General features: G+C 30.8%; 1 protein-coding gene and 1 long non-coding RNA gene across 8 annotated transcripts; both read right to left on the reverse strand.

The window, feature by feature from the left end:
- Positions 1 to 298: 298 nt before the first annotated feature.
- LOC128286741 (uncharacterized) lies at positions 299 to 841 on the reverse strand. Its single transcript, XR_008277409.1, has 2 exons — positions 554 to 841; positions 299 to 470 (listed from the first exon to the last, which is right to left on the reverse strand). It is a non-coding gene; the product is annotated as an uncharacterized LOC128286741 (long non-coding RNA).
- Positions 842 to 5,069: 4,228 nt separating this feature from the next.
- Positions 5,070 to 13,405, reverse strand: LOC108463837 (dehydrodolichyl diphosphate synthase CPT3-like). Of its 7 annotated transcripts, XM_017763782.2 has the most exons (9): positions 12,993 to 13,405; positions 12,844 to 12,900; positions 12,232 to 12,282; positions 11,273 to 11,363; positions 10,727 to 10,834; positions 9,099 to 9,170; positions 8,949 to 9,015; positions 8,811 to 8,861; positions 5,070 to 6,189 (listed from the first exon to the last, which is right to left on the reverse strand). In XM_017763782.2, exon 9 carries the CDS (start codon positions 6,152 to 6,154, stop codon positions 5,285 to 5,287), a length of 870 nt encoding a protein of 289 aa, XP_017619271.1. In that variant the 5' UTR covers positions 6,155 to 6,189; positions 8,811 to 8,861; positions 8,949 to 9,015; positions 9,099 to 9,170; positions 10,727 to 10,834; positions 11,273 to 11,363; positions 12,232 to 12,282; positions 12,844 to 12,900; positions 12,993 to 13,405; the 3' UTR covers positions 5,070 to 5,284. The 7 variants fall into 7 exon arrangements, 6 of the variants coding, with proteins under 6 accessions (XP_017619271.1, XP_017619269.1, XP_052880313.1 ...); XR_008277410.1 differs by lacking the exon at positions 12,232 to 12,282 and having other exon boundaries at positions 5,070 to 6,020; XM_017763780.2 differs by lacking the exon at positions 12,232 to 12,282.
- Positions 13,406 to 14,364: the final 959 nt, after the last annotated feature.

The raw sequence follows: 14,364 nt of genomic DNA on the forward strand, positions 1-14,364 counted from the left end.
ATTTTGAATTCAAGTAAATAAATAAATAGCCATGATTCGACTGAAACCTATGGTTCATTCCAACTGTTAATTCGATATAAATAAAATAAAATAAAATAGAGCTTTCCAGTGAAATCCCTAAATCATGTATCAAGTACACTTTCCAATCACAAACCCTAAATCCACTCAAGGCCTCTAATCAAACCCTAAATTGAAACTCGATTGCTATTGTTTTTTATCAGTGAGGGCAAAGGTAAGTCAGAATGGCATGTCGAGAAATTACTATTGTTTGGGGCTTTCGTCTTCCATCTCTTAAACAGATCCTTCAAGTGACACACAAGCACCCTCTTCTCTGTTTCATTTTGTGCTTCTTGATTGATGGGTGATGCAATTTGGCAACTCCCTGTTTTTCTATCTCTTCCCTGCCTAATCTCCATATAGATTTGTGCCTCTAACTCCCACGACGCTACTTTTTGTCTTCATTCTTTTACCTAATCAAACCAACCAACACATTATTAAGTACAAATATATATAGTTCCAGGGATGAAGTAGCTAATTATGAAATAAATCTTACAGCAAATTGCAGAGATTGAATCTGCTTCCCAAAGATCACGAGATGCATCAAGTTCTTCCATCTCATCCCTTACCAACACCAACATGTCTTGCATCTGGGACCATTCTTCTGTCTCACCTCGAATTTGCTCTATAACCTTCACTCCTCATTCCACAAGACCCATTAGAATGAATTGAGGGAGACGAAGAAAGAACACGACCAGGTGAAGGATTTAATTGGGTTTAAATTTCTTTACAATTTCAAAAATAATTAACATTTTTTTTCATTTTTCGTCATAAAAATGTTTATGACTCTTTTATTTATGTTTCACCACTACTAATTAAATTACTTTTCAATGTTGTAATAACACATGCTTTTATTTTCAAAAACCTTGTGGAAATATAGCGTTCAAAGATGGTAAAAATGCAATGTGTATATGTTCCACAATTTTGGTGGGAGTATTGGACTGGAGTTTTAAGTCTTAACACATTCATCCATAAAAGGGGAAAATAACACAGTTCTCACAGGTTAGTTATCCATCAATAAACGTGTTTTCACCTATCATATCATTATAATTAGACTGGTCGATTAAAGGATTTATCAAAAATAGACGTGGAAGGATCGTGCTGAAAACGACAATTCAGCTTGAAGATGCCAAGTATGTTTTACGCCATATCATAAATTTATTTCATATTTATTCAATTTTCTACACGCTCTCCTCTACAATATCCACAAAGGTGGAAGATTTGCACAATTACAAAGTTATTTTAATTATTCTCCTTTAATTAAACATTCACAAAAACATCTACTAATAAATCATCACCATTATAATTGAAAATACCGCATGCAATTCTTCACTTCTTCCTTTTTACTTACCCTTCCAAGAACACAGCATCTCCTGCTCAAACATTATTCACCAATACAGTATACATTGCACAATTCATCAATATCATTCAACAAGGTTTTTTTTTATTTTTTTAAGGTATTTCGTTTTATTGTATATTTATGAGACAAAATATTTATTTTAACAATTATTACACACTTCGTCATTGTTAACTTTTATTTACATTTTTTAAACATATAGCAGATACGTAACAACATTTTATATGGAATTCGGCTGGTACTACTTAGCATGTCTTATTCATAGAACAACGGTGGAATAAGTGGAAGGAGGTTTTAAATGTAACAATAGTGGTGATCATGTACAGCTCTCGATTCCTCAATATCATTTAACTTATAATAATATAAATTATTTTTTCAAAAAATCTAACATTAATATTTAATATGATTACAAATCTATCATTATACAAATATATAATTCTATATTTGAATACTTATTAACAAATTATTTACTTACTACTAAATTTCAAGTTTAAATTTACTATTACAGTTGTCGATGAGACCACTACAACATTTTGCGCTATTTAATATGTTTTTGAGATCGCTGCAACTAGGTCCAGCTATGAAAATTTATCATCGATGAATCTTATAAGTTTTTTAAAGAAATTGTTAGATTTGGAAACTATGAAATGTTCAAAAACTATTTGATTAAGAAAATTTTGTTAATTTTGTATTTAGGGACTAAGTTGTTAAAATAGTAAAATTTCATGAAATTCTTGTGAAAATGTAATAAATATGGGTTGTATAGGGACTATGGAAAATTCGGTCAACATGATTCGAGCTTAATTATGTTAAATTTAAAATTTCAGTTTTAGGGACTAAATTGAATAAAAGCTGAAAGTTCAGGCTAAAAGTGTAAACTTTTGATAAAGGATAAATTACAGGAATTTAAGTATTTGAATTGGATAATTGAATTAAAATATTATATATAAATCAAGAAACAGATCAATCGATAGATAAACGCAGAAAAAGAAAAATATGTTGATTAGTCCTTGGAGTCGTATTTGCTGCAGAATTAGTTTAAGTAAATTCGTAAATTGATTTGACTAATTATTTGTTGTTTTGTGATTTAATGGTGATCCATATATGTTGTGATTAAGTTCATTTGTTTGATAATTGATAAGTAATGAATTGGATTAATTTATATATATAATTATTAATGAAATTATTTGAATTACCATTTTAGCTAAGTTAATGATAATGATCGTAAATAGAAATTATATGGATACGTTCTTGTTATGGTATGATATGAAGAAATTTAAACAAATTGGAATGGATATTAGCTCGTATAAACCTTGTGAATGTTTAGGATACAAATGACATGACATTAGGGTTATTACAGTTCGAGTGTTAGTCTTGGATGTCTTACTGATGGTCGGGGTCCTGCATTTGTTACAGATTCTTCGTAGCTCGTGTGAGCAGACCCATTTCACAAATCGTGTGAGCATATACAGTTACATGTTACAATCACAGCTTGTGTAAGTAATTCTCGAGTGTTCGATGTTATTTCATTTGGTTCAACGGGTGATAAAGGTTTAAATGAATATGTACATATATGAAATGTTATATGGTTAAGACGTGAATTGGAAGATGTTGATATAAATACTTGAAATGGGAAGCTATGTTTATAGAACACATGATGGATGTAATATGTACTTGTTATGTTATTATTACATGTTCCATTATTTGTTGGAATTATATGTTTCTTTGTGATACCTACTAGCCTTGTGAGGTTGTTTTGTATATGAAAACAATGTAAGTACAAAATTTAATGAATGAATATGTGTTAAATGGTAAAAGGAAATGTTTAGATGAAATGGTTATACTGAAATGTTTTTATGAATATAGATATATGAAACGAATGTATAAAGTGTTTATACAAAATACTTTTAGGAATATAAATATATGAAAAAGAATATTTGTAATATATACTTGAATAAATATGTTAAATGTTAAATGAAATGTGATGTTTGGTTTATGTACCAAATGAGTTTTTAAGTATATATTTGATGACATGATAAAGTTACATGTCTTATATATGAACTCAATAATCTTGTGAGACTTGTGATGTGTATAGGAAATTAACCAACTCATGACCAGGACATTGAATTATCTTGTAAAATGTTTTATTGCATCTTTTCTGGTAAGTCAAAGTTTAAGTTTATCACAAATTTACTAGGCTTTATGCAAGCTTACATCGTTTTGGTTTTTCTTCTTTATAGATCATTAGATTCGAGCTGTCGATTGGATTACTTTTAAGGACCACACTATCCGTTCAACAATTCGGTATAAGATGTGATTATTTCTTATTTATGTTATAAGTGGCATGTTCTAGGAGCATTTAAGCTCTTTTGCTATAATGATTTATTTAAACTTAGTTTAAACATATATATATGTATATATCTTTGGATTTGGCTTGTATATATCTATATATGTATGTCCTTAGTTGTTTGGTATATGTTTCTTGGGAGTGTTTGAAATATGGTAAGATTGAATGTGAATGGAATGGCTAAATTGGTACAAATGCTTCGATAACTGGGTATATCTTGGTTGATGATTTTGGTCATAATAAATGAGGTAAATTTGATAGTTTAAGAAGTATGAATGTAAAGTACCTGTACTTGAATGGATTATGTTTCAATGTTTGATTTGTGGTGCCAAGTGATGGCATATTGGTTAGACATATAGGATGAATGATTTTGACATGTTTTAGGTATATTTGAATGTGTTTTAACCATGTGAAAATTATTGAAAAAGGTTTGGTTTGGTGTTCAAGAAATGGATGTTAAATTAGTTGGCATTAAGGGTTTTTTGAGGTGCACACGGGCTGTCACACGACTACCTCACAAAGGCGTGTCTTATTAATTTTAGGTACAGGATTTTTCACATGGTCACAAGCACACGGGTATGTGTAGTAGTCACATAGGCGTGTGGGATAGCTACACAGCCATGTCTCTGAGCCACACAAGCTGGCATTTCTCACACAGCTGTGTGACCCCTGTTTTCATTTTTTCCACATCTTTTATTTTGTTTTAGATTAGTCCCTGTTTCTTTCCGAACTGTTTCTAAAGTCTCATAAGTTTGTATAAATGTTATAATTATTGATTTATGATATTTAGATTGATTTTTGAATTGTGTTTAAATATTATTGAATATGTTAATCGTCATAATATCCGTGACCCTATTCCAACGACAAAGACGGGATAAGGGTGTTACATAGAAACATTGTTCCAATACCAAATGATTTGCTAGAGACTGTCATATAGAGAGCTTTTAATTTCTTCTATAAGGCTAACGTCTTGTTCTCCATGAGTACTTCTTGTAACACATTTGTAAGACATAATTGAATTGCAGATAGTGTTTTCTCATCAAACTCATCATTTTCTGTCTAATTCGCATTCGTGGGCTTTTGCCCTGTAACAGCCTTCTTCAAATCGTTCTGAACCAAAATTGTTATCATCTGAACTTACCATAAACTGAAATTTGTGATACCATCGAACTTCTCAATATCGTATTTCATTGTCGCCATCTCTAAACGAGTTAAATGTGGAATCCGAATTAAGCTCTAGTACCAATTTATTGGGTATCGGCTCGTATAATCAATAAATCAAAAAAGGTAAAGAAGATCGAACACAAATTTTACGTGAAAAACTCCTCCAAAGAAGATAAAAACCACGAGCAAATAAAACTTCACTAACAAGCAAAACCGAAAGAGTACGAGATGGATAATCAAAACAAATCCGAACTAAAAAACAAAGTTCTCACAAAATTCCCATAAAACTCTCTTAATTTCTCCTATCAGTTTTGTATTTTCTATCTTTTAATTCTAGCATATCATTATCAAGGAAGCTTTTATGACTGTTTCCTTAGCTTGTCCAAGTAAAAATGAATTTGCTGAAAATTCAATATGGCCCACAGAAATTGACGAAAACCAATCTCCGGCCAAAGAACCGAAGGCGAGTATAAATAGCAGTTTGCACTCTGCCATAAAAGAAAATTGCTCAAACGTGTCTCACCAGAAGTACGTATTATGATATCAGGGTCAGGTGCAGCTGCCATATACATATGCTTCTCGATATCAGTAAGTTTTATAAGGTGATCCATTTCATCCTGTTCATATCCTCCAAGGCTGATTAAGCCATAACCTGCTCCACTTGAATTCAATAGAGTAATTTCATCCCATTTTTCTTCACAAGATTCTTGAACAGCATGCATGATCTCATTAGTGGAAGTGTAGGCAACACAAATGGACAAGACTGCCTTGGAGTTCTTAGCAGTGGCAAGCATAGCTCTCTCCGCTGCCAACCTAACTGGTTCACTCAAGAGTTTCAGGTTCCCTGAAAATATAACTCTAACACCATAGCGGTTGACAATGCTCTGTTTCTTGAGTATCTCTTCAATCTTTTCTAGCATCAAGTCCATTAATGATTGAACTTCTTCAGGACTTCGCTTGAAATTTTCAATGCTGAAGGCATAGACTGTTACGTATCTCACACCAAATTCATAGCAGTACTTGAGCATGGACATGAGAGCTGAAAATCCAACTTTATGGCCTGCTCCTTCCATCAACTTGCACTTCTTTGTGAATCTTCGATTCCCATCCATAATAAATGCAATATGATTAGGTATGGGACCAACAGAAAGAATGCAAAATATACATTTCTGCAATAAACTAACTAAGTTGCCATATATCTGGATCACTCTCTCTCTAATTCTCTCCATATCAAAACCTTGTAAGGATTTGAAATCTGTAAGAACTGTCAAAATGGAAAAGATAAAGAATTGAAATTTGGTTAATATACGTAGGGAAAATATTTCACAATCTATCAATCAAATATGATGTGACTATTAAGTAGCATTAAAACATGGCTAAAGATTTAGACAAGAAAAATGTCACAATGTTCTGATAAATGAGGATAGTTGGTAAGTTTCATGCTTATGTTTGTACTCCTTGCATCAGACCTATAGGCTGTTTGTTCAAGTCCTAAAGGACTGTTCCCCAGTTCATAATTACTAAAGAAACAAAAAAGCAGAAGCGTTAAAAAATTAAATAATAGCCAATACTGATCCTAGAAGAGAACTGATGGAAATGTGTATCTTTAAACAGCAAAGCATAGCACATCTAGACTACAAGTTCCTGACTTTAAGATACCACAATACCTAGCAAACTCATTTAACTGTTAATATGTTACTTTGCCTCAGGCAAAACCCAAATGACCATTGAAACTAAGTACCAAGCACGAAAAGGTACAAGGTTGTATTGATCCCAATACTGGTAGATCAAAAAGCTTGGATTTTTTTACTAGGTTGCCAAGAACATAATGCATAAGAGTAAAACGAATTGCAGAGACGCTCAAAACACACAAAAAGTAAGCAAGGAACTAGATGCATATTCTTTACGTTGAATAAGAAAGATTAAGTTCCAGACTTGTAAAAGAATAACTTAACAAGAACAAGTAACCAATGTCTAATTAAAACATCAAAATCCAGACTTTTCTTTATTATTGGTAACTAAGCAACCACTATCGCATAGATTCAATTTAAGCACTAGTCAATTCTAAACATCCAAAACCCAAACTTGGGTATCCAGCATTGGTGATAAAAAGAATGTATTTTTCTTTTACAATCAAATCAAATAAAAAAAGAAATAATAATCGGGTTAGTTAAAGTCAAGAACAAAAAGAAGCAAAACATTAGATTCAGATTCCAGAAATTCCTTTGGTTTGTAAGGCAACCAAAGCAGTAGAGTTGGAGTGGTTACCTTCGGATGTTGGATCGATTTCGAGAAATCCAAATTTATCTCTTCCTCTGTTCTTTGACTTTGCTCCAATATTTTGGATAAATTATAACTATTTTTAATGTTGTATTAGTTCAAACACTGATAATGGCTGACACTTGAACGGTTGAACAAACTATTTAGACCAAAAAACAGGGCTTGGATCCGATTAGGCTCCCAGCGCCCATGTTGGGCAAAGTAGGCCTGACCCAATCTATTACTTGCTCGATATGAAAGTTAACAAAAGAAAGATCGATAGATTAGTCACTACTAATAAATTTGTAAAAATATTTATATAATATTAAATATACGAATTTATAATGTTTTGAGTTTGAATCTAAATTTTTTATGAAAACATAAAAGGATAAAAATATTTTCAAAACTCTATTTTACCCCTTTGATAATATAGGAAAATTTTAATAAATTTTAAATTAAATTAAGATTCAGTTGAGAGTGGCATTAACTCAATTAAAACTTTAAATGTTTAATTTATTTTATTTTATTTAATCATATGTCATTACCAAATTCATATAATATTATTTTATATCAATTTTTTCTAGCTTTACAATTAGAAGTGAATATCGCTTATAAAAAAGATTTTATATTGAATCTTATATAACTTTAAATTTTAATTTATTAATTATAAACATTTTGTTCCACAAAAGAAATTGACTTAAAGATAATTTATTTATTATATTTTAGTTGCAAATAATTCAGTTTCTATTCCAAATACTATTATTTTAATTGAATTTTAGTTTTAGTTCTTTCAGCAATTTTACTTTATTTTTGTTTCTACTTCAACCGAAACAATTCAAGAGTTTCACAAATCAAAGCTTCAACAAATATTTTCAGATTTAGATTTCTCTCCACTCCTCTTATTTTTACATTTAATTTGAATGGGAAATATTCGAGTAGGGCAAGTTGCATCTAGTATTGCCAAGAACTAAAAACTCTAGGAAAGTTGACAAGCGAAAGTAGGAGTGATTGATTGAAGGTTCGGGCTTTACCACAAATTAGTTAGTATAAGTTAAGTGAGATTAAACCTTAAGATTAACGACACCAGGAATTAACTTAAGTAGATAAGGCTGAAAGAATAACCTACTTAGCACCAACTTAATCTAATCCGATTTAAGCTATTAGGTTGAAAGATAAGTAGGTTGAATCGATCAATTAATCTGGTTATAGGCCGAAAGGTATTAACTAGGTTAATCCTTAGCTAATTTGTTAAAAACCTGAATCTAAAGTTAATCATGAAAACAAATACAATTTAATCTTCTGTCTACTTAATTTATGTAACACCCCTTCTTCGGTCCGATCACCGAATTCAGGTTACGAGATCCTACAATAAAATACAGGAACATTTACATGCAAAGGTTAACAAGAAATTCCGCTTTAAAATCATTAAAACTATTCTAAACACATTTAAAAGCAATCATCAATAGATTCAAGCATGTTTAAGATTCAAATGGAAAATTTTAAAACATAACATCCCAAGGTTATCCGCCAAATATAAGTTTCACCAAATGATTACTCGTCAAATGATTAACTGCTAAAGATGATACACAAAACTATTATTGATCGAAATTTTAAACTAAAACGTACCTTAATAATTTCAACAAGCTGGTCTACTCCACTCTCACCAAGAAACAGAGACTGCAGTCAGAATAATAGTATTTGTTAAGTAATTTAAAAGGAAAATGAATATAAATAAGCAAAAAAAATAAGCAACGAAACATGTACCTGCCACAGCCGGCAGACCAGATGTCAATGGATGTGGTGTATTTATTATTCAGGTGGTCGCTAGTACCTACAACAGATGTAATTCTATAAGAGTAGCACCAAATATTAATTAAGTTTAACCAAATATAAAAACTTCATCAATATCACTACCAAATATTAATTCGAAGATTAAATGGCAGCTTCAGTTGAACCAACAGCTGCAGGAGGAGCAGGAAGCAGTAACTGAAATACAGACAACATTAATTCACTAAGACTTTAATTTAAAAATAGAAAACAAAAATAAAAATAATATCAAACAATTGAATTTAATTCACTAATACTTTAATTTAAAAGTTCAAAGGCATATGTAAATATGTAAGTACCACATGGTAAGAAAATTTAATACAATTTAAAGCCAATGATGCTGTGTTGCTAACTGCACAGCAAAACAAGGTACAAGAATCGGGTCTGGTTCAAGTTTATTTAAAGGGCTGCAATTCATACATTTGATTAATGTTATGAAATAAAGGTTGTGCTTGTTTTTCTATCCCATAAGGATTAGACATTTCAATCGCCAACCCTAAGGATGAAGAGAACTTTGCAAGGACTTTCAAGAGTAAGCCTATCAATTACAGTCCACATTCACTAATATAGCTATCATAGTTCCTAATGCATATATGATAACGATACTCACAGTTTGATTAGTTAAAGCTAGAAAAGCAATAACCAAATGCACAATCCCGAACTTAAATAAGAAAGCTCATCTGCTGATAAAAATGTGAATTGTATCATGCCTCAACTAGATTGCTAACCCTAGCAGCAAAAATGCTTCTAAATAGTATAAGGACTAGCTGCTGCTGCATTAAGATTTTAATCCTTCAGATTTGGTAGGTTCATGCCATCACTGTCAAACGCAATGAAGTTACAAGAACTATTTTGGAATCCATATAGCATCCAAATTAGGTAATTTGTTAATTTTATATAAGATGAACTTAGGTCATTTGTTAATTTCATTTTAAATAACTAAGGTTCCTGATTAAACACAACTTGTCTTGAATAAATTTAAAATAAAATAAAATAATACTTTAAATACAATTTAATTTAATTAGGTAATTTAAAAATAAAATAAAAGTAGATAAAATATTTTTTGTGATTAAAATAAAAAAACTAAAATATTTAAAATAACAATAAACCGTTGGGAAAAAAACAAAGGGGCATGTGTTTGGTAAATATCACTTATTCAACGTGAAATTCATAAAAAATACAAGACTTTTGCCAATTCCGAAAATAAAAATAAACTTTACAATCCGGCAAACAATAAAACAAAGTTTACATATCAATCAAGCCGAACTGCTGCTTGTCACGACCAAAATGTTGATTTTAAAGATTAAATGGGGTTTTTTTTTTTTCCAGCTTCTAATCCTGCCTTATGGTAATTGCTTGATCAAATTTATGCATCTTAATCAAGAAGAAACCAGAAAATTAAAGCATATGAATAAATTTTCAACAAGAAGATGAAAAGGAAACAAAAACCCCAAATCAAAAGTGAGTCAAGGGAAGATCTTAGAAAAGATTGGAAGCAATAACATAGAAATATTTCAAGAACAAGCAAAAACTTTATCAGGATTTGTGAAAATTAAAAGAAACAGAGAATTAGAAATTAAAGTTACCTGATACTTTTGTTTGCCAGTGAAGGGAAAAAAAAACCACCACTCACCATGAAAATGAATTTATAGAATGTTACAGTTTGAGAGCTTAGAAAGAAGAATAAAAAGGCGAAATTGAAAAAATATACTAACCTGTTGGATGGGAGATGATGAGCAGCAAATGAAGGTCCTTATAATATGATGCCAAACTGCTAGAAAATAGGCACTCCAAAGGGTTTTCTATGCCTAGCCTTGAATCAGCTACAACCCAAAGCAAACCAATGCAAAAGACAAATAACTTTTCTCACTAACACTAATACTATTCACTCTAAAACATCTTGATTACATTTCTATATAAAACAATCACTTCATGCAAATGAAACTAACAGGATTAGGAGTGTTAATAGAACTTCAGAAACCAAATAACTGCGCATCAATTATGTTATGAACTAGGTAAATTTTCACTTGTAACTGAAAAGAAATATTTTCTAGATCTGGAAATGAATTACAATGGTATATTCTGAATCTTGAATGCTTAGCTTTCTCTGTACACTTACTAGTGTATATATAGAAACATTTGATCAATAACTGCTCTTCCAACAGATTCTTAGCTGAACAACAACTCAGCTAACTGACTTGAACTAACTAACCACATATTAATACTAACTCTATCAAATTAGGATTTAAAGCAACACTTACGATGTATATTGCCCTAGACAACAAGCAGATTGTTCAGCAGCACAGTGAAGGCTCATCAGATTTGTCACTAACCCAACTCTTCCTAACTTACCTGCAATGTGAAAACAGATTTTCTAATAACAGAAGACAATTGAAACAACAATATGCCTAGATTTATTAACTATTTTAAGATCACTTAAGCAAACAAATCTTGGAACCACAACAATCTGTTAACTGAACTCAAGTCTATTTCAGAAGAGATATCAATATGTCTGTTGAAAGCTAGTTTGTAGGCGTAATATCAACCTGAGTCTACAAAAACAAAATTAGTAATTCCAAGATTGGTCTGTGTTAAAATAGTCATAAATTTTGACATATTATTGATAATGAATTTCTACAACAATTTCAAATTTTAAGATGAAATACAAACGAGAAAGAAGTGCAAACTGAAAAGATGATAAATTTAAAGAATAATAGGAAAAAAAGACATAAGAAAGGTTTGAATGTTACTTGGGGAGATCTGGAGAGTGAAGTGGAATCGAGGACTTAGAGAGAAAGAGAGTTAAAAAAAGAAAGGAAGATTTGTTTGAGAAGAAACATCAAGCTCAGGCCTTGAATCAGTGAAATATGGAGGAAAGCAACTTAGGGTTTGATTTGGGGAAACTGAGGGTATAGGGGAAACTTTGTTTTGAGAAAAAATACTAAGTATCGGGACTTAGCTTCGGGGATAAAATGTATGAAACAAAGACGACGCCGTTTAACCCATTATAAAAGTGGGTGAAATCGACATGGATGCATCCAGAAATCGACGGGTGAGCCGATTAAGGGATATGGTTGTTGTTTCAATGAAATTCAGTGTTCTTAATTAATATATTTGTATTTGCATACTTTTGCAATTTCAATGGAGTTCAACCAATCCAACTTCACTCGAAACCCTTTGTAATTCAATACCAATTCTAAAAGCTTTGTAAAGGATCTACCTTAAACTGTGCTCAATACTCTCCATTACTGGCATTCCTATGTTGGAAGCCCTGTCAACAACAATACTTATTCTAACATTATTACATATAGGAAAAATACTTAGAAAAATATTTTAATTTATATTATTGCCTAGAAAACATTTGAAAAATGGTCCCACCAAAATTTTTTAGAATTTTTTATAAAATAAATTATTTTATATCAAAACAAATTCACTTCCCACTCATTAATGCCTAAAAATCTCTAATTTTTTTTATTTTCTTTTAGCATTTCTCTCTTCTTCTTTTTTTAATTTCTTTTATTTTCTCACATTTTCTCTTTAGAATTTATACAAGATAAGTGGTGAATCTTTCAATACTTTTAAGCATGTCCATAATTTGGTGACTTCTTTTTTTTTCTAACTTCATTGATTAATCTTCGAAATAGCCTAAATCATATTCATTTGTGTTACAAACTCATGTATTAGCCTAAAAGGTCGCAAGATCTCAAATATGCTCACAGTCACACCAAGAATTGAAATATCCAAACCAAGGCATCAGATCTGATAGCAAATATTTTTTATCTTAATCTAAACAAAACTGACCCCAACAAAGGAAAAAGATAGAAAAAAGAACCTTTCTTAGCTTGAAGGAGGTGCCTTCCAGTAGAAGTGAAAGAGTCGAAAACACCATCTGTACTCATTCAAATCGTCGCATATCAGGAAATAAAAAAAAAAAGGTTTCACAACAAACAAAGAGAAGCTATGAATTTATTGATAAAATACCAGAAATCGAAGTGCAAGCAGAGAAACCCAACAAAAAGAAGAAAACTGCAAACCAACACAGCAACTTATTTATCCCCGTCAATTTTTATTTAGACGACTATGCAGCAGATCAGGCTTGCTAGTTTAAGGGGCAGAGTATTATAAATTGAAGCTTCTTTAATCTAGGAGCAACTTCAGTCGATGTTTTCTGAAGGGAAGAAGCTTAACTATGGCTGAAAGTTTGAAAGTTTAATGGGAATTGAGAGTAATATAAAAAGTAAGAGAAGACAGAGAAAGACAGGGAAGAAGGAAAAACCGTGTTTTTTGTTATCACTCAAAATTGATAATAGCTCATCTCTGGCTTTATTTTCTTTTTTTCCTTTTCCAGCTACTAACTCTGATGGATTTTTTTTCATGTTAATGGTTTGAATAATAAGGATGAAAATGATATTTAATATTGAATTATAATATATATTTCATTCAAATAGTTTATGTCTCTAATTAACTTTTAGATTTATTTCATCAAAATTTATAGCTAATTGAAGGATGTTTTCTTAAATATTAATATTGATTAGGTGTAGTGGTTAACTTATTTTTTTGTATCATGTTATATTATCTAATATCATCATCACCGCCCGTCTAAATTAAACTTTAAGGTGGGTTTGGATAAGATGGTAAAATGTATTTAACTTACTTTTTGTCTCACGTTATAGTATCGCTACAATATATAATCTCACCGTCACCACTATTTTTATACTAACCGCACGTAAATACACCGTACATTCAAACTCACCCTCACTCGGCTTTAGTAACTTAATTGAATAAGCTCAAATAGTTTACATTTTATTTTGAATTCAAGTAAATAAATAAATAGCCATGATTCGACTGAAACCTATGGTTCATTCCAACTGTTAATTCGATATAAATAAAATAAAATAAAATAGAGCTTTCCAGTGAAATCCCTAAATCATGTATCAAGTACACTTTCCAATCACAAACCCTAAATCCACTCAAGGCCTCTAATCAAACCCTAAATTGAAACTCGATTGCTATTGTTTTCTATCAGTGAGGGCAAAGGTAAGTCAGAAGGGCATATCGAGGAATTGCTATTGTTGAGAAATTAGAATTGTGGCTTTTATTGTGATAGAATGTGATTTTGTTTGTAAGATTCAATTTTTTTATTATTGATTGAATGATTTAAGGATATTGATTTTGTATAAGTCCTTGAAGAAATTAATATTGATTGTCTTGAATATTGATTAGGAATTTGACATTTTTATTTAAAAATTGTTATTGCTAGTGTTCTTCTATTGTTTGAATATTGCATTCTTGATATAAAAAAAAATACTTAAGTTTTTTTATTTTCGGTGAAAGAAAATTATTGGTTGTATGT

Source organism: Gossypium arboreum, chromosome 13, assembly GCF_025698485.1.
Source record: "Gossypium arboreum isolate Shixiya-1 chromosome 13, ASM2569848v2, whole genome shotgun sequence".
In the NCBI taxonomy this organism is placed as follows: Eukaryota; Viridiplantae; Streptophyta; class Magnoliopsida; order Malvales; family Malvaceae; genus Gossypium; species Gossypium arboreum.